At 33.3% G+C, this 21648-nt stretch overlaps 1 protein-coding gene across 3 annotated transcripts in view; it reads left to right on the forward strand.

Annotated features, from left to right (window-relative positions):
* The window catches only part of LOC106880647 (protein FAM114A2), a 31140-nt gene extending 9840 nt beyond the window's left edge, over positions 1 to 21300 (forward strand). The window contains exons 5-15 of one of the 3 annotated variants that reach the window (XR_008265391.2): positions 1245 to 1405; positions 2667 to 2919; positions 4901 to 5074; positions 6284 to 6375; positions 7712 to 7795; positions 9358 to 9497; positions 10983 to 11058; positions 12011 to 12067; positions 13422 to 13565; positions 17870 to 18071; positions 20724 to 21300. Coding sequence is in view for 1 of the 3 variants with exons in the window: in XM_052972458.2 (XP_052828418.1) it covers positions 1245 to 1405; positions 2667 to 2919; positions 4901 to 5074; positions 6284 to 6375; positions 7712 to 7795; positions 9358 to 9497; positions 10983 to 11058; positions 12011 to 12067; positions 13422 to 13514 (1130 nt within the window). In the remaining 2 variants the exon portion in view is untranslated. Of the gene's footprint in view, positions 1 to 1244; positions 1406 to 2666; positions 2920 to 4900; positions 5075 to 6283; positions 6376 to 7711; positions 7796 to 9357; positions 9498 to 10982; positions 11059 to 12010; positions 12068 to 13421; positions 14677 to 17869; positions 18072 to 20723 lie in introns of those variants that run through there. The other 2 variants (XR_016244036.1, XM_052972458.2) reach the window with 2 other exon arrangements.
* The last annotated feature ends 348 nt before the right edge of the window (positions 21301 to 21648 follow it).

The raw sequence follows: 21648 nt of genomic DNA on the forward strand, positions 1-21648 counted from the left end.
TATTTCTGTGTGCATGTTTTTGTCTCCAATGCTAAAAAGTACTGTCACCAAAACAGATTGAACATCCAGTCCACTGTATCAAATTGTCAGCATCAAAACAGCTGCATCCAATCACCTCTTTCTGACTAATTTAGAAGTGGGTGGGCAGTACTTAGTTATTACCCTTTACATTCTAAGTTCAAATTGCACTGAGGATGAATTTTCCTTTCATCAGTCCATGGTTGATAACATAAGGTGCCACAGTAGTACTAGAGTTGATTTAATCGACTGATACTGGTGTATCTGCCAGGTTTCTTCAAGCAAGAGACTACAGCTGAGAATTCCAAAAGAATCTTCTTAGTTCTGCTTGTACTTGAAGAGCAAACAAAGGTGTACACTTGGGGTGCCTTTAATTGAGTCCACTCTGATGCTGCTTTCAGGCCAGGTCTCAAGGGTCACAGTCACTGTCCTTCCTCCTTAGACTGAATTATTAAAAAAAAGACAATGATGGTAGTATTCTGTTGTCTGGTCAAGAACCTTGCTTTGCAATCATGTCGTTTGGGGTTCAGTCCTGCTGTGCTGCACCTTGGTTAAGTGTCCTCTGCTATAGCCCTAGTCAGACAAGTGCCTTGTGAGTGAATTTAGTAGATGGAAACTGTAGGGAAACCTGTTGTATGTGTGTATATACCCATGATCCTTTATACAATATATATATATATACACATGTGTGTATTTGTGTTTGTTCTCCAACCATTGTTGGTTTGTTTATATGTTTGTAACTTACCAGTTTTGCAAAAGAGACTAACAGAATATGCACCAGAATTAACCCATCAGATGAATTACAGTGTGGTTACTCACCCTAAGTAATCTTAAGTGCTCTTTACTACTCGATGCAGTTACCAGGATTATACTTGAGTGCTCGCATGATACCCACCCAGATAATTGATCCCTATCTAGTCATCATTATATATGAATAACTATCAAACTTAAAAACTAAGTACTCCGGTCAATTTGCTCTACTAAACCCTTCAAGGCTATGCCCCAGCATGACACAGTCCAAATGACTGAAGCAAGTAAAAGATAAAGATATATTTATTTTATTACAAATTTATGTATTTTGCATATAATTTATATAAATATATGCTTTGCTTTTCTTTGTACTTAGTTTGTACTTTCTGTTCATTAAATAATATTGTCTCTTGTTTTTTTTTTTTTGGTAAATTTTGTAATTTTGTTTGTTTTATTTGTTTCATATTTGTGAACAGGAAAGAAACCAGAAGACAAAACTGAAACTTTGCCTCCTGAAGAAAACCCTGATGTTGGAGAAGGAGAGGAAGGAGAAGGGTCAAAATCAGAGAATCAAGGTATCGGTGGTTGGCTATCTGGTTGGGGAGTGTCCAAGATTACTGGGGCAGTTCAAGAAAAGGTAAGCGAAAAATTGTATTCATTTAGCAAGGGTAGCTAGTTGTAAAATCTCAATAGGAGAACTTGATTTTATTAGATTCCTCCATTGTCATTCAAAGAAAAAGTTTTTTTTGCTTTCTTTATATGAGTTAGTCTGTATCTATAACCTGCACAGGCCCTTCTGACTGAGACTAGTGTAGTTGAGGGTCAAACTATTGGTTGATCTATTGGTTGATGTAGTTAGGAAGGGAATTCTAGAGGGATCAAGGTCTGGAGGGGAAGGATTAAGAGTTTAATGTGGGATCTGATGGTGGTGGTTGGATGTAAGGACATGGTAGGTGTGACAAGAGGGGAGACAGTTATATTGGGTGGGCCTGGGTGGAAGAAAATGTGAAACCAGCTAGTTGAAAGACTGATGCAGGAACTATACATGAGGAAGAGAGAAGAAACAGCATATTTGTGAAATTGTGGTTGTTTGGGTTGTGAGTGAGTCTTTACCAATCAATCTGTCTTTTAAAGTCTAGGGTGTTTGTATGTACTCTAGCAGCAGCACTGGCCCATATACGTAAATAGTATTCTAGTATTGGTTTTATTTGAGTTTTGTGGATGGTCATCAACTGATCAAGGCTTTTGGATTTAGTTATGGCATTGATATATATGTGGGCGTTGTTATTACACATCAGGGTTTGTGACATCTAGTATTTGTAGTAACTTTGATGCTTTAAATGCATGTTGCATCCTTGCTTGATGTTTTAGTTACTTGTGTAGACTGTTTGGAATACAGTCCACACATCTGAGAAGAATGAAATGTTCTTACATAAATTTATTATGGAAATTTTACCTACTGAAATCTTGCATTTGATTAATTGAACAAGTAATCAAACAGTTAATTAGTTAATTGGTTAAATGGCTAACCAGTTGACAAATACAAAAAAACATAAAGAATTGAAATAGAACCAGTGTTTGTGTTTATTATTGTCATTAATGTCCAGTGTTTGTGTCTATTATTGTCATTATGATGATCCAAGATATGACAAAATCTGTTTCAACATGAGTTCACATCAAGAATACAAAACCAAATACAAAGACAAAATAATAAAATTATTTTTGTGATTGCAATCTCAATTTGAATATCTAAATATGAGCAGATTAGTAACATGGAAATGGTAAAGTGTCTTGGATGGGTTTGTGTGAAAAAGATTAAATCACATTTAGGATACTCAAGTTGTTTTGCTTCGTGTACTTTTTAAAAATCTTATTAGCTGTTTGGTTTGTTGTTCCAGAGTAAAAACATTGTTACAGGAAGCCTTGATGTGTTAGAAAGTTTAGGGAGGAAAACATTTGATGCAATCAATGAACATGATCCAGTAGGAATCAGGGATAAAACCAAAATGTTATTCGAGAGAGGTGATTCACCACAGCTTGCTGATCTGCTGAAGGAAGCTAAAGAGAAATCAGAAATGGAGGAAAAAATTGCTCAAGAAACTACCGAAGCATTGAAGTTTGATTTTGGAGCTTTGTTTGAAGATTACCAAGGTTTCTAAATATTTTTCATTTATAATATTGCATTTATAATGATTGTTCTATCCTATGTCATGTTTTTTTTTTGTATGTGTTAACTTTATTGGATTGGGAATCACTCCTTGAAGTTTCCTTTTGTTAAGTATTAGCAAACAAAGCTGCCAGCTGAGTCTCTATGCAGTTACTTTATCTGATTTGAATAGTAACTAATCTCTGTCAAATCATATATCATCTTAAAAAAGAAAGGGTTGTTAGGCTAGATAATGTATTCCCTAACCCGCAAAAGGAGAGGATGGTCACTAGTAGAACAGCTTTGATAGGTCTGCTCAATCTGGGCTGTCTATTACAAAACAAAGCAGTAAGGTGGTAACAATTCAAAGTGAATTACTCCTTTGCAATCCCACCAGATAGAGAGAAGAACCTTTTTCCCATGAAGTTCCCTTCTCGGTTGTGGTTGAGCTTTTTCCCTTTTACCAAGCCACTGTTTACGATGTTTAACATTTTGATAGAAGATCCATTTTTCATCACGAGTCACAAGTCTATCCAAAAAAGGGGAAAGAATAAAAGTGAAACAATATTACACAATGGTCTTCGATAGAGGGAGAAATGTAAATAGTGTATTTGAATAGACGGAGTGCAAAAAATTTTAAATAAGTGATGTAGGGAGAATATACAAATAGCGTGAAGACGAAGATATTTACGCATGACAAAACTGAAATACACTGAAGTCAATTTTCAGAGAGAGAGAGAGAGAGAAACATATCTAAGTTTGTGAAAGTGAGAAAAAGAAAGAGAAGAAATAAATAGGGAGAGAAAGAAAAGGGAGAGAAAACTGCAGAAATCAAAGGGAGAGAATTGGTTGAGAACTGCAGTTTTTAGAGAAAAACCCATGTCAAAAACTTTTTTTGATGGTCAGTTTCTCGCATTACACGGGAGCTCTGGGCAAAATGTTATAGTGCATGACCATCCATGGCACATAAGTAATGTATGTGTAAAGCTTGGTGAAAATTGGTTGAAAACTGTAGAAATGCATATGTATCACACACAGACATCCTTTATTTTATATATATACATATATATTTAGAAATAGCTGATGATTCACTGCTGTTATTCAGTTTTCCTACTATGTGGTGTAGTTGTTTATGTTTGTGTCACCTGAATAACAGCATGTCGTGAGAAACTCTTTGAATCATCAGCTGTTGTTAAATATATGAACATTACAGCATATATTAAATACATTTTCATTTGTAAACAAAGCGTGTGTATGCTCACACACATTCTGTTGTGGTAATGGTCTAAGGAGTAGCATTTGGTAGCAGCTGCTAAGTCTGCAAGTGATTGCAAATGAGTAACAGCTTGTTTCTCAGGTATATTTTTTCTTGCATGCTGATTGCAGTGTGTCATGTTAAAATTTAGGCTGTTGTAAAATATAATGTTTGTTATTCTCAAAAATGTTATTGATATCTATGTGGTTAAGACGTTTGTTTTCCAACCACAAAGTATCTCAAGTTCAGTTTACTTGTATGGCACCTTGGGAAAGTGTTTTCTACTTTAGCCCTAGGTTGAAAAAGTTTTGTGGGTGGATTTGGTTGACAAAAACTGAAAGAAGTCCATCATAAATATGTGTGTGTGTGTGTGTGTGTTTCCTTAACTTGACATAGTGTGATTGTTGTAAATGAATGTTTTTTTTTATTTCCAGTGTTATAATATAATGAACTTATTGTATACAGTGCTCAGATACATTACAACACATCAGAAAAAGTAACCGTCTCTGGAAACATGTCAAGGGAAATAGTACCTTTCTTGGAATCAGCCAAAAGTTGGTGACAGCAGAGGCGTCTGGCCATAGAAAATCTGTCTTAATAAACTTGGTCTGACCCATGAAAGTATGGAAAAGTGGATGTGAAAATTATGATGATGATGATGATGATGATGATGATGATGACTGTTTAGTCTGGTTTTGGAGTTTCTGTATGTTGTACATTGTATATTTCAGGGCAAGCTCATATGGATGCTTTACGGTTGCTCTCTCAACAAAGTGAAGCTAAGTTAAGTGCATTGCTTGAATACCACTCTTCTAATGCTGGCAAGGAAGAAGAAGAAGAAGAAGCCATGAAAAACGAACTTCTAAAAGTGAGGGATGCTTTTGAAGTGGCTATAGAAGATGAAGGTATTTTAAATTTGTTTATTTGTTTATTAATGATCTCAAAAAATGTTGAGCATTGGACTTAATTGTCATCGTCATCTGGTTGGGCAATTTGCCTGGACCAATAAGTTATATTGTTCTTTTGTTAGGTGAATGTTTCATCTGTGCACATCATGACTACAAATGTTAGCAGTGGTTCACTAAGTGAACTGGTTGACCCTGGCTGTTGACTATATATAAGGTCTGACTCATGCAAGCGTGGAAAAGTGGAAGCTAAATGATGATGACACTGGTGATGATAATACACACTAGCTCTCTAAATTGGAAAATTACATTTTATCGTTATAGAAAATGTCATCTATATAGGCATTGCCAGGCTGCTTGGAATTGGGACAGGCATGGCTGTGTGCTTAAGAAGCTTGCTTTGTGACTGCATGGTTTTGGGTACAATCCCACTGCATGCCACCTTGAGCAAATGTCTTCTACTATGGTCCTAAACCAATCAATGCCTTGTGAGTGAATCCGGAAGATGGAAACTACATGGAAACTGTAGAAACTCAGCACACACTGTAAAGTGGTTGTCATTAGTGGTTGATTTCTATGGCATCCAGCCATAGAAATCAAGGCAAATCAGCTCTGGTCAAACCATCCAACCCATGCCAACATGGAAAATGGGCGTTAAAGGATAATGATGATGATGATGTGTTTGTGTTTGTGTTTGTTTCCCCGCCATTGCTTGACAACCTGTGTTGGTTTGTTTATGTCCCTGTAACTTAGCAGTTTAGCAAAAGAAACCCATAGAGTAAGTACCAGACATAAGAATAATAAGTACTGAGGTCAATTTGTTTGACTAAACCCTTCAGAGTGTTGCTCCAGCATGACTACAGTCCAGTGACTGAAACAAATAAATGATAAAAAAAAAAAGATATATCTCTTACTCCATTAATAGCAATGGAAATGGTGAAGATGATTGAGTGCTAGACAAGATACTTCACAGTTTGTTGCTTTACTATTTTATATTCAAATCATGCCATGGTTGACTTTGTTTTTCACCTTTCCAGAAACAATAAAATTATATTTTGTAAACGATTCACCTCAACCGGCCCTTTCTAAAAATGATTGATCTCGTGTCTTTTAAAAAATAGAATCTTACATTCTGTCATAAAATCAATGAGAAGCGGAAGTTTATTACAATTCTAACAAGAAATTGTTTTATTTTGTTATGTTTTGCAGAAGATTTTGATAAAGACCACTTGTTTGTTGGTCTTGTTACTGAGCATTTATCAGATGTCCACCTGGGAGCTCAACCAGACAAACTTAATAAGGTAAGTGGGGTCAGATTTTTCAAATTTAAAGTTCCTTCTATAGACTCTGGCAAAATCACACTATCAATGCAGCACAACACAGTATTATTAGTTTAGTTTCTTGGGTTCTAATTTCTAAAATCTTGAATAAGTGGTAAGAAATTCTCAAGATAGCTGAACAGCTGAAGGTCTTCAGAAGAGAAACCCCACTCAAACAGACAAATGTTTTGGCCCTTAGTTTCTTACACTCAAAGGGGCCAGGCCAGATAGATCTAGGCCACTACTTCTGGGTGCCCTTTTGCTGATACTTTTTAACCTCTTGGACATTGGAGACTTGTGCATTTCAACTGTATGGAAGTTTGACAAAATGTAGCTAGAACTCTTCACCATTGCCTCTGATTTCAAACTTATCTTTCTCCTTGTATTAAAATAACCTATAGGGTAAATACACTCAAATGTACTCATACATGCAGGCACCAACATACATGTGTGCATGTGCACACACACACAAACACATGATGGTTTCCAGCTACCAAATCTACACACAAGGCTTTGATCAGCCTGAGTCTATAGAAGACAGTTGTCCAAGGTGTTACACTGTGGGACTGAACCTGAAACTATGTGGTTGGGAAGTAAACTTCAAATATTGTATTTATACTTGTGAGAATATAGGAAGAAATGAATGATAAAATTATGAACTAGCATTGTTTGCTTTTCTTTTGTAAGGCCTAGCTGTGCAGTCAAGAAGTTTGCTTTGTAACTACAATGTTTTGGTTTCAAACCAACTGTATGGATCATGGGCAAATATTTTCTATCATAACACTGGATCAATCAAAGCTTTGTGACTGAAATTTGGTGGTCAGAAACAACAGAAGCCTGTTCGCAAGACTTACTGTTTTGGGGTGGTAGTCTTAATCCATTGCCCAATTTAACAACACCTGGTCCTTGCCTTTTGTGGAATTCACTCTGGCCCTTGTGACAGTGGCACGTAAAAAGCACCCACTACACTCTCGGAGTAGTTGGCGTTAGGAAGGGCATCCAGCTGTAGATACTCTGCCAAATCAGATTGGAGTCTGGTGTAACCATCTGATTCGCCAGTCCCCTGTCAAATTGTCCAACCCATGCTAGCATGGAAAGCAGACGTTAAATGATGATGATGATTGATGTGCTGTTTCTTATTGTAGCAACCCATTGGCTGAGGTTTTTTTCTCCTTCTTGATAATCTGAGAGACACCGGATAGTTCATGGGCACTGATCTTCCCCTCACTAAGCCTTTTAAAAAACAAACGTAAAGAACAAAACAAAGCAAAAATATGTTCTGTTTACCTCACTTTACTTTCTTGCAATTTTTCTTCAGTGTCAAGCCAACGCAAGGCAATGGATCACGGAGTTTTTTGAAACTCATTCAACAGATGAAGAGAAGAAGGCAGCTGATCCCAAGGTGAAATATATTCAATATTTTGGAAAAGCCTTTTTTCAAAGTAAATCTGTAATGGAAAAGTTATATAACAACCATGTAACTAAAAAGAAGCTGTAGTTTATTGTTGTTTGTTTAGTCCCCAGATCAGCTCTGATAAAGTAGGACTATAATTAAAGGAAATCCATCTGTGACCATTCTATATTTTATTCAGACATAGTGCATCTAAGATTACATTATTCAGTGTGTCCTTTCTTTTTGTCTTTTGTGTAATTCATTCATGACTGTATTTCTAAAGAAATACACTGCTATTTCTTTTCAACTAATTTTGAAAATACTCAAGAATTTGGAAGTATCATCATTATAAAGTTGGTATTTGACTAGTTTTCTGATATTTCTCAATTCCTTTGGTATCCACTTTACTAGTATATGATATTGCTAAGTCTATGGTCTTATATCATTTTTTATTATTTTTTTTTTTGCCCTCTAAAATCATATCTTGTCTTCTTTCTTCAATGATATGGTCAGTTTTTATTGACTGTAATTACTATTCACTATCACAGCCTCTGGCCTGTTCTCATACCATCTATCTGGCTAACATCTCATGCCTATGCTTATATTCTTTTTGTGTTAGCTTACTGCATCCACTTCAGAGATGGTTACTATTTTCATTGCCTTTTCCACAGATTCTGCTTTTACACTCTGAGTGTTATCAATCTTCACCTTTCTAAAATTCATTCTAATTGTTTGTTCCTAGGCAGCTCTGATTTTATCATCATCATTATTTGAAATCATCCTGAACATTTTTTTTAGAAATAATCAATAGTAAATATCAATAAAAGTTTTTAATGTTTGTATCTCTTTATTGTTTAAAATGCTCATGTTTTAATTTCTCATTGATAATATTAGTTTCTTTTTTTTTTTTTTCATATATACTTGCTCACACAAATAAGACATTTTTTGGTCATGTACAGAATATATTAGTAATAGGGTTAGTTAGAAGAAATGAAGGGACTGTTTCTTGATTTATCTATTTATATATAGGTACAGAAAGTCTTCATATTTTCCTTGGAAATGAAATAGAATAAAATAGTAGAGCACAAACGTTCTCAAACATTAGACAAAAGAATTCTTAAATATAATAGTGTTTATATTCAGCTTTATTTATTTAATTTATTTTCTTAGAAAATTTGAAGACTTTCTGTACCAGTATATAAATAAACTAAGGAACAATCCTTTCATTTCTTCCAACTACCCTTGTTATTACTACCCCCCCCCAACACTTTTATTGTTTAAATACTATAATTCCATATTAAATGCCAACATTATGTATCATTATCATCATCATCATCATCGTTTAACGTCCGCTTTCCATGCTAGCATGGGTTGGACGATTTGACTGAGGACTGGTGAAACCGGATGGCAACACCAGGCTCCAGTCCGATTTGGTGTTGCCATCCGGTTTCACCAGTCCTCAGTCAAATCGTCCAACCCATGCTAGCATGGAAAGCGGACGTTAAACGATGATGATGATGATGATGATGATACATAATGTTGGCATTTAATATGTATATTTATAATTATAGGAAATTTACACAGTTGCAATCCAGTCAATGGCTGAACTGACAGCCAAAATAATTGAACAGTTCCACAAAGCTGGGGAACTGATTCTTTTGCAAAGTGATGTTGAACGAAGTGTTGAAGATCGTGCCAAAAACCTTGCCAGGTACATTGCTCTCTCTCTCTCTCATTTTTCTTTTTTCTCTTTCTCATTTGTTTGTTTTACCTATATTTTTCTTTAATTTCTCTACCTAATTTTATAGAATAGATTCTAATTTCCTTTTATTCTTTAAATTCATTCCTGTTTGTTTATTGATTATCTTAGATGCATATATTTGCATGCCCACTCAGACAGACTCGCGCACACACACACACACACAAACACATATATTTAGACATGTTTATGTATGAAGACAACTAAATAATATACTGTCGGTTTCATGTATAAGCACAAACTTATAGAAGTCACTATCATGTATATCACTTTTCAGGGAAGACTTGTTACAACAATAAGCTTGATTAGCTGCATAAAATTAGTAGTGGAGCATTAATATTATTGTCTACTTTTTATATTGTATGTGTCAATCAAATATACAGTTTTTTGTTAGAAGTATATCATTCTTATTTTATAAATTTTTGGAGAAAAAATGTAAACAAATATACCTACTGACTATAGGAATATACATAAACACACACAAACAATCCCATAAATAAGGCAGTATTTACACATTAAAACATGTATTCTATAGATAGCTGTGTATCATACTTTATGTAGGCTTGGCTGTGTGGTAAGAACATTTCTTTCCAATCACATGGTTTCAGGTTCACTCCCACTGTGTGGCATCTTGGGCAAGTATCTTCTACTATAACCTTGGGCCAACCAAAGCCTTGTAAGTGGATTTGGTAGACCGAAACTGAAAAAAGCCCATTGTGTATGTTTGTGTGTCTTTGTGTGTTTGTCCCTCACCACTACTTGGCAACCAGTGTTGGTTCGTTTATGTCCCCATAACTTAGCAGTTCAGCAAAAGACACTGCTAGAATAAGTACCAGGCTTAATGGAAAAGAAAGTATGGAGGTCAATTCATTCGACTAAAAACTCTTCAAGATAGTGCCTCAGCATAGCTGCAGTCTAATGACTGAAACAAGTGAAAGATAAAAGATATATTCACCGTTAATAGACCAGTTACTGCAGTATTCATCCTGAGATAACAGCTTTCACACAACACATCTATAAGAGATGTGTTATCTCAGTACATATATTGCAGTAACTGGCTTATCAATGGGTATGTACATTAAGTATGATACATAAGATCCTTGTAATGAGTAAGAAAAATAATTAAATATGTACATCTTATGCATTTTCTTCCTTGGTCTTATTGGTCTTCGGTTTAAAATTCAAACTTCTAATCCTGCCAATGTTTATCTTGAAATGATTATCTCCCTTACTCATCACCAGGACACACCATCCATTTGAAATACTTATTCGTATATTCTTGCAGAAGCTCGATTTTACTAAAAAATTCCAACAACCAAGTTTTGTATGTATATATGTTTGTTAAAAACAGATTCAGTGAATAATGTGTCAAAATTCAAATTTTTCATTTTTCATAAATCTAAATAAATATTTTTTTTCTCTCGCTTGTTTCTTCAGTTTGACTAAAATATTCTGGACTGAAATTAACATTCTATCAACCAAATTCGCCAAATGTCTCAATACAGTCATTGCTGTAAGTATTGCTCTTTTACAGAACTCTCTTTTACTACTACTATTTCATACACTGGTATTTCAATGCCATGCAGTGGTGTTCTCTACAAGTTTCTCTGAATTTGCCTGTAATTTCAAAGTCTTGAAATTTTTCATTATTTTATCTTTTGATATTCCACTTATATAAATTAGTCTTGGAGCACAGATTATTACTTGCAATATGTATTGTTTTTCATTTTAATTTTGACTTGTTTTAATTGTGTTTTATATATATATATATGAGCGTGGCCGTTGTCAGTACCGCTGGACTGGCCCTCGTGCCGGTGGCACGTAAAAAGGACGCACTACACTCTTGGAGTGGTTGGCGTTAGGAAGTGCATCCAGCTGTTGAAACTCTGCCAGATCAGATTGAAGTCTGGTGTAGCCATCTGGTTCGCTAGTCTCCAGTCAAATCGTCCAACCCATGCTAGCATGGAAAGTAGACGTTAAATGATGATGATGATGATACTTTCATTATTTGTGATTTGTGACTGAAACAGTTTTAGTTCTGAATAGCAATCTGAAAATCTTACTTAATGCGAATATACTGTAAGAAAGCCACAATATTGGGATATTTGCATCTTGATAAAGCATCTGATAGACATATAGGGCTAAAAAAAAAAGCACAGAAAAATCAGTAGAAGATGAAAAGCATCCAGCAAGCCATGATGGAATAATTAGATCCCAGGATTTCTGCATATTTGTGAGTCATTGGTAGAAAGTGTCCACTATCAACTACATACTTTGACAAAATTTCACCTCTACTGATATCAAAAAACAATTAAGAAATCCAATTATTGATGTCACAAATAACTACTGGGTTGGGTAAAAAATCATTATTAACAATAGAGGCAACGTTAGTTCCAAACAGTAATCTGTGTGTCTTACTTAATATAACTGTTAATTATTCAACTGATTTTGTTTACCTCTTGCAGGAAGAAGAGAGTGAAAAGAAGTCTGTCAACCAATACATAACTAATGTTTATCTTGAAGTAAGAAATGAATGCTTTTTTTATACATTATTTTGATATCTACTGTTTTGTTTGAAAAAATTTATGCATAAGTATTTCTCTATACTGACCTATTTGTATGTAGGTGTGTGTCTCTGTGTGATGTATGCATGTATGTATGCACATATTCATGTATGTATGTGTAAATGTGTATATGTATTGACGTTCTCATTTTTTTGGTAAATTTCTTTCAAAATTCCTCACCCATTGGTAAAAAAGCAACTTTTCAACTAGCTTTTTTTCTACTAGTGTGAAATTTTAAAAGAATTCATTAGAATTCACACCACATTGACTAAAACTTGTCTAGTAATGTAGCTTAGAGTTAGGGCATTTAAATATTGCATAAAGCTCTTTATTTCTTGCTTCATCCAGTTTATCTTAGTTGAAGGAGAAATGACAGGCTATTGAACTGATTAGTTAAGTGATTAAGCCATATATTTAGTCGAGGAAGTAAATGTAAGTACAAAAACTATTGAATTGCCAGATAAATTATTTCGTTTTTATCATCTATTTTAATTGCATTAAGTGAAGGTGTTGGCAATGGTATCTTTAGAGCATCCCATATACCAGGCCAATTCCGCATGGAATGGGCTTGAATACCCTCATGCATGAGTTCATTCAATCAATTTTCATTGACTGAACAGGTCAACTGGAATGTGAAGAGTCTGAGAGGTCTAATTTCCTTCCTTGAAGTATGAAAACCATTTCTGTTGAGTTCTTTCAGTAATAACACTTTATCCATACACAGCACAAATGCCTCAAGTGGCTTTGATAGCTTTGTATTCTGCATTGAAAATGAAGAGAAGCAAGTGTTGAAATTTCTGACTTTTTCCTACTTGACAGTCTATAGTCATATGTCTGAAAAGTGATAAGATTTATTCAAATTTCTAAAACAATCAACAAAAGTTGTATGACTACAAAAAAAAAAAAGAGGAAAAATAAAACGTAAAACACTAAAAACATTTCTATGTAATGCAACAACATATATAAACAAACTTTTATTATGTTTTTAATAACGTTGAATGTGCATCATGTTATATAGACAAGGTAATATTTCAAATGCATTATAGTCATAAAAACAGAAGAAAGATTGGATATTATTACCCTTATAAGATGGGAAAAGTTGTTAACAAATAGCCAGCTGTTTGTTCACAACTTTTTCTGTTTTATGAGGGTAATAATAATCAATCTTTCTGCTGTTTTCACAGCTATACCGTGTTTGAAATATTACTTTCTTATCTGTACAATATTTCTGTCCATAAAAAAAAAAAATATTTCCTTCTCTCAATATTACATGCACCTTGCTAATTCTTGTGTTTTTCATGTACTTGTTTAGGCATCAAATAGCAGTTCATATATTGATGAAGGCTTCCGGGCACTTTTACCCATAATGCAATTGGCTCTACTTGAGAAGTCATCAGCGTCGTAAAGTGCATGCTGCAAACAGTAGCCAATAAACTGATCTTCAACCACCGAATAGGTCTGTAACCAACAATTACATTCAGTTGTTAGCTGACGAGGATATCTTCTGCTAACTGATGGACATCACTTTCATGTTACTATTTACTTATACCGTATTTTTCTTTTCAGTTGGTTGTCATCTTTTAGCATGACTTACTAAGTGGTAAACATTTAAACACACACATTACACTTACACACACACACACACACACACATGTGCATGTCTGCATACACACAGCATATCCACACACATATGCATACACACCTGCACCCACATGTGCATGCCTGCATACACACAATGCATGAACATCCACACACACACACACACACACACACACATAGAATATGCATATATTATTTATAAGTCCTGGAAAGAAGATTGAGAAGACTACCAGTTTGTAAAGGGCTCAATATGTAATAATGTAGAGTATCTGTTCATTTATTATTAAGTATTACACACCTTACAGCTGTTTCAATACATAATAATGTAGAGTATCTATTCATTTATTAAGTATTACATATCTTATAAATATTTCACTACATAGTTATCTTTTCAACAGTACATTTGAAAATCCATGTGTTGAAGTGCTTGTTCAATTCTAAGGTAGTTAACCTTTAATAAATGTGTGTGTGTGTGTGTGTGTGTGTATACTTGCTATGCAGTAAGATCATGCATATTTCCTCTATACATGGAATATGGAAAATTCACATAATACAATTCTATAACATTTGATTGACAATTGAACAGGAAACAAAGATTATTGCATGAGAAATGGAGAAAATTATAAATGATAGTTGGAGAAAACAATAAATGAGAGTTGACAAAATCTATAAATGGAATAAGTAGCTTGAAAAGGATTTTTAGTGATTAAAAATAAAAAGCTAATTAAACGTTATATACTGAGTCACTATGCAATGAGTGATTAGCTAATCATTGCCAAGATTAAAAGCTGAATATTTCTAGGAATGAATGGTGCAAAATTCTATATTAAATGCACTAAATAAATTTTGCAAGTATATATAAACAGACAACCAATGTCTGTTGGGCTTTATATATATAAAATAATAATATTAGGGATAAAAATCCAAAATTACAGGTAAAAACTCAATTAATATCAATTTATTAAAAATTAAAATTAAATTAAGTTTCACAGTATTAAATATATATAAATATATAGTTTTAGGGAAAAGAACCAAGGTTTTCATCGATGAGTTCATGAACCTTGGTTCTTTTCCCTAAAACTATATATATATATATATATATATATATATATATATATATATATATGGTAGTATGAAGAAATATAGCTATGTAGCGATAGTGAGTAATAATTGATGCTGTCAGTAATAGAAATATAGCCAACCAATATAAAAGAAAATACAAATAGAGAAATATTGTCGCATGAAACAGTGTTGAATATATTTCATTTGTGTAGTTACATTTAACATGTCCAAATGTATTTGAATATGTGAGGACCTTCCACTGTGGACATTTGTTTGATGTAATTCATTTAATTCTAGCTTGACCAAGCTTTATGAGCATCAGAAAATGTACCATATGCCGTTTTAATAGGAATAATTTTCTTCTTGTTGAGCTGTGAATGACAAATTCAGTGTAAAAGGATGCAGAATTGCATGCATCCTGTGATCCAACGAAGTCATTCACAGCCCGTTATGTGTTTTCAGTCATATCAAGGAGGAGAATTTCCTTCTGAAATTATTTCTGCTGTGAAAGGTCTTACCACATCTGAATGTGCATGAGTGTGTTAAATGTGACAAATAAAGAAGTAGAACCAAAAGGAAAAGAAATGCTGGAAGCCATAGGAAAGTGAGATTATACTTTATTGTAGTATGAAATGGTAGGTAAAGTATGGCTGTATGGTTAAGCAGTTCACTTCATAACCATGAAGTTTTGGGTTCAATTCCACTGCCTGGCATCTTGGATAAATGCCATTTTCTAAAGCCTAATATATATCTTGTGAGTGAAATTGGGTGGATGAAAACTGTAGAAAAGCTTGTTCGGGTGGAGAGGATTGTACATGTAATTCAAGAGGTACAACCATGTCACACAGTGTCATGTTGATTCTTCGGCCCGAACATTATGAGTGTAATACTCAGCCACTTATACATTAATTTAGTTTGTAAAACAATTTAATTCTCATTGTCAAATGACACTAATTGGCATTCTCGGTTCTCTTAGCCTTAATTGCCTCAAAAGTCTCGTATTGCCACACACAAGAACAGTGTAAGTAATAAATGTATACACGTAGCGCCACCTGTGGTCACATAGTGAACTAAACTGATGGACACAGGAATTTCAAGTTCTCCCTTGTAATTTATCCCAATTAAACGACGTGACGGACTATTCATTGCAAGAAAATCGCTGGTGCACGTGTATCAGTAAAAATTGCAGAGTATAGGGGAGATAAGCAGAGCCGCTGATCGTATCTCAGATGAGACATTACAAATAAATTTAGTTACTGGAAAGCGAAATTAAAATAAGCACCAATTAAGTCAAGGTTAGATATAATAATATAAGGCTCACCAGGATGTTATATATACAAATAAACTGGTAAAAGGCAGAGAGATAAGAAGCATGAGTCTACAAAAAAGGGTCAATATATTTCTTCCAAAAGCAATATATTTATCAGCCTACTTATCTATCATTTATAGTTTTTCTCCAGTTCTCATGTCACAATATTTGTTCCATGGCCAGCTATCAATCAACCGTTATGATTTTTCCATATTCTGTACTGTATTGTTCTGTTGATGCTTTTCTGAGATAAGCTTGATTCTTCTTTCTATCAGTTCCATCTTTCTTCTGTTCCATCTTTTCCTCTTCCCTCTTTTAAAATATCTATTGTTGCTTCCAACAAATAACCATTTTCCTTTGTTAGTACCATGATGCTGATTATTTTTCCATGTCAACACATGTATAAAAGCCACTGTTTTATAATACATTTATTCTTACCTTGGATAAGATACATCTATTGAAGCAACTGTAATGTTGTCAGGTATTACATCATATATATATATATATATATATATATATATATATATATATATATATATATATATATAATTATTACAAATTAAAAGGGTAAAGGTTTATCAATTTATTAATTTATTAATAAATCAACAATTAATAATTTTTACTAAGCCCTTCGGTATGTAAGCACCATTATCAGTGGAGTTCGGTATATGGTGAAGCAAATGCTTGCTGATTCCTTAATTATATATATATATATATATATATATATATATATATATATATATATATACATATATGAGTATAGGAGGTATATATATGATCAAACAGACTCGGAAGAAGCTAGTGTTGGTCTGTGTTGGCACGACTTACGTAGTAAAGTCAATAAAAAAGTGTGCAGTGAAGTTGGTGTAACAAGTGATAAATTCAATGTTTTGGACTATGTGCTTCTTCAGGGAGAAGTTGAAAGGAGAAAACTGAGAGATAATTGTCTCTCATTTATTATCTCCTTTTAACCTTTTCCTGAAGAAAGACCTGAAATGTCAGATCTTTCACTCTTCACAGCAAAATTCACTATATTCTTTTTGTCATTTTTTTATTACTTAGGATATATATATATGTATGTGTATGTATAATATATATATATATAATTCAAAGAAAGGGAAACCTCATTACAGTTGCAAAATTTTGGTGCAAGTATTGGAAAATTCACTGCTTCACTTTGTCTAGTAGTTTTATCCCTTTCAGGCATCCTTGTATTGTGCAAGATTCCATCATCTGAGAATTCTTATCTGGAATGAAACTGTTAATTACTGTGACATTGTAAGGCATTGAACTTTCCATTATTCACAAAAATGATGTTTATTTGTGTGTGTGTGTGTGTGTGTGTGTGTGTGTGTGTGTGTGTGTGTGTGTGTGTGTGTGTGTATATATATATATATATATATATATATATATATATATATTTTCTCTCCTTGTATCTTTCTGTGTTCCTTTCTGTGGAAGAGCGTAGGCTCGAAATGTTAAAGACTTTTTTCACTTTCCAAGCGTTATACTAATACATCTGTTTGTTGTCCACTTGCCTTCGTCTTTTTTTTTTTTTTGTAAATTCTCCCCTTGTATATACATGTGTATATATATATATATATATATATATATATATATATATATATATATATATATATATATATATATATAAAATTGGGTTTTAATTTACTCGGTTTTGCTAAATTCTGTCTTGTAAATAAATTGCTCTCTGTTTTTTTTTCTTAACTATTTAAAGATGTATTGATTAATTTTTATTTTGTTATCATTGTCAAATTTCCTGCTTTCAGTAATTTTAAATTTAAAAAAAAAGAAATAAGAACAAAAAGCACCCTCAATCATTGAATAATTGGATCATGCACCTAAATAAGAAGTCGATGCAAATGTTTGATTAAACTGTGAAACTGTATCCACCCACCAACTGCTTTACCAATCAAAAAATACTGTCTCATATTCTATATATCATATTATAACTTGTTTTATTACTGCTACGTAAGTTGCTTGGATTCTACTACACCTGTAAATTCAATATGTTATGCTATAAGTTATGTTATATCATGCATTTCTGACTTGGTTTCTAGATATATTTTGTCCTATTATTTTATTGCAAGTACTCATTCTTGCCATTATAAAATGAAGCTTTCATTCTTGATGGGCTCCCTGTTAAAATAGTTTCTTGCTCTTCAGTGACTGATTAAATTGATTTCAGTGTAGGTTTTTTTCATATTTGAAAACTTACACAAAGTTTCTTTTAATATATATCTATATCTAAATATCATTGTGTGGTGAAGAACACTTTAGATTATAAATGAACTCCTGGCAATCAAAATCTGGGACTTTAGTTTTTATTCCTGCTTGCATCCAATTTATATCAACTTACCTTGATTGCTAATGCTCTTGAGAACAGAATGATGAATGTTGCACAGTCTCTTGATTCAAACCCTATAATTGCAAGGTATTATACCAACATGTGTAACAAATTAATATTTAAATATCATTGAAATGTTTGAATAATTTTAGATCAATCATATCAACTAATTGTTATTCTTGTTATTATTTTTTTTTAAATAAGATTTATTTCTAAATTTATACAAAAAAAAATATTTAAAGTTTACATATCAGATTAATATAATTTTACTATTCTGAGAATCTCAGAGTATTTTTTCTAGCAATAGATCTGCCTCCAAAATATGAATTATTTTTGAAATACAATACTATTTAGACAATGTCATACTGCTGTGATCTTTTGCATATGAAAGTAAACTCTAATTTGGCAACAATCATCATACAATATAAACCAAATCTATTTATTGTTCCTTTTTGAAGATTTACCCCAATAATTTGTTCAGTTGTATTGTGTTGCTCTGTTATTGGATAATGAGAAAATATAGAAGCAATACTATCATCATTTAATTGCTATACTAATGTTTAATAATTAAGAATGTTCTAGTGTGGTTAGAAGCCTAATAATGTTTAAACCAAACAAAGAACTATTTAATACTGCTTTCTTATTAGGAAAGCATCATGGCTCAGCTGTTGAATCACAGCATTCTAAATGGAATGAGATGACTTGGCACAACTGTGTGGACACAGGATTTGACACTGTGAACTGGACATTCGGTTTGTTTTGGTGACAATGCTTTTTTGGTGCTGGAAGCAAACACTCAATCATATATGTGCAGAAATATACACATACAGATTGAAAGTGAGAGAGATAGAAAGAGAGAGGAGGGAGAGGGAGACATTACACTTTATTAATTGAATATGATTGGCAAAAACTTTCCCCTCTCCTCATAGATATAGAGAAATATGCTAACAGATATAAACACTAAGAGAGAGAGAGAGAGAGAGAGATGGAGGGAAGCATGAGAAAAATATTGAAGATGCATGATGTCAAATAAATCAGTGCTGGATCAGCTGGTGTCAAATAAGTGGCACCAAAACATCTCATACATGACTCTAAGATAGAGGTTGATAGTTTAGTCCCTCTGCGCAGCTGAGATTTTTTTCAATTTGCATTAGCTCTACAATTAAAAGTATAGAGGAGCCAGAATGCTTTATAATGTCTTATTGTTGTTTACAACTTGAAATTTTGTAGCTTAAGGTTTGATATCTGCTTTCGTACTTATATCAGGAAGAAGTAATAATAAATGAAAGACATTATAAGGATTAACTTGATTCCACAAGTTGAGTGTTTAAAAAGGAAAAAAAATGATACAGCCTTATATTACTGATTTGGTAATTTAAGTTTGTAGTATTTGGTTAATGTTCTTAATACCCATTCTTGAAACGTTTTTGATAACCTGATCTTGTCTTATTGTATATAGATTTGTTATAAAAATCCTTTCGAGATTCTTTTTTTTTTCCTAATCTTTACAAGATTTGATATATGCATTTCTATATTTTATCTTTGTACAGTTTTATTGTTTTAGCAAATATCTCCATTTTCTAACAAATCTATTTTTAAGTGTTTAATGCCCAAATTTGAAGATATATTAATAAGTTGCAGTAATATTACAAAAAAAAACAAACAAATAAAACAAAAATTCTAAAAATTAAAATTATTTTATTCATTAAATTACAAAAAAAAAAAAATTGAAAAATAAATCTATATTAAAATTTGAAAAAGATCTGACTAAACCCCCCCCCCCCAAACTTGAACGAAAGATCTGATAAAAAGTGGAAGTTTGAGGTGAGGTGATATTCTCTCATTGCTTAAATAAAGTTGTGTATATTTGGCTTGTAAATATGAATTACCCTCTTAAATGTAATGTCAATCTGTGAAATAAATATATATATAACATTGCATGGAATACATATATATCCAAATACATACATATACATACACACATGTTTTGACCAAAGTTTTTTTTACTTGTTTTCTAAATTTTACTTCTGTTTCAAAATACTGTCACTTAAGTCTTTTACTTCCTATAGAGTATATGCCATCAATGGCTTTTCTTCACTGTTATCGTCTCTAGGCTGTCTTTTCTGCTTCTTTCCTGATGGACCCTCTATTTCCTTGCAGCTTTCTATTAGATTTTGCTGCACTGTGTCACATTTTTCTAAGAGAAGACCTTCCTCTCCCAGGTCTTGTTTGTTTTGAATTGTTATCAATGCTTCTGTAACATTGCTTTTTTCTAGGTAGGAGTGTTGGCCTTACACAAATCCATTTTTAACTTTGCAAAGAGGTGACCCATATTAGTCTGGCCTCTATCCACTAACCTGCCCAGAATGGAAGACCCTACCAGGAACTTGCACTCTGCTGGCTTAGCTCTTAGGCTCACTGAGACACACAAACCACCACACCACAAGGACTGGACCTTGTGGTAGAACATGTCAGCCAGCCAGCCAATAAAGAACCTCTACATAGCCATTTAACATGTTAGGAATAGCAGCCAACCCCACTCAAATTACAACCTACCATCTTGAAAAGAAGAGGACACAATCTAATACCTAGATAAGCAATCTCTAAGAAAAGACCAAAGGTGTTCTATTGCTAGAACACCAGGTCTGCTCAGTTAAGCTAATCTGAGGCTAGACAACAATAGGCTCTTGGACGTCTTTAGGGGACTCAACCCTGCTACAAGCATTCAGATCAGGTCTCTGGTTTGAGGATAACTCAATTTCTTGCTGTGCTACTTCCTTCTGAAGCAACCCAACCAACCCATGATTTCCCTTACCTGACAAACTATATATAAAAAAATTGTATGCACCAGTATACAGTTGTCTTTTTTTTTTTTCTTTGTTGGAAAATGTTTTTACTGTTGAATGTTCTTTCTACAGGAATCACTTAACCAAAATAACTAAGTGCCGTAATTGTGGTATGATTTGAACTTATGACTGTGTAGCTTTTTTTTTTTTTTTTATCCAAGAACAGGAAGAGTCTGGCTATCAAATTTAACTCATAAAGCTTTGGTAGACTTTTGCTGAAGGTGCTGTTCGGTGCAACTGAACGAAAACCATATAGTGGTGAAGTAAATTTCTTAACCACATAGCTATGCTTGCATAAATCTACTCAGCCTGGGGTTAACCAACAACTCTCTACCACTTCATGGTAGATGTTTTA

This window comes from Octopus bimaculoides, chromosome 13 (assembly GCF_046866305.1).
Source record: "Octopus bimaculoides isolate indiv1 chromosome 13, ASM4686630v1, whole genome shotgun sequence".
NCBI classification, from domain to species: Eukaryota; Metazoa; Mollusca; class Cephalopoda; order Octopoda; family Octopodidae; genus Octopus; species Octopus bimaculoides.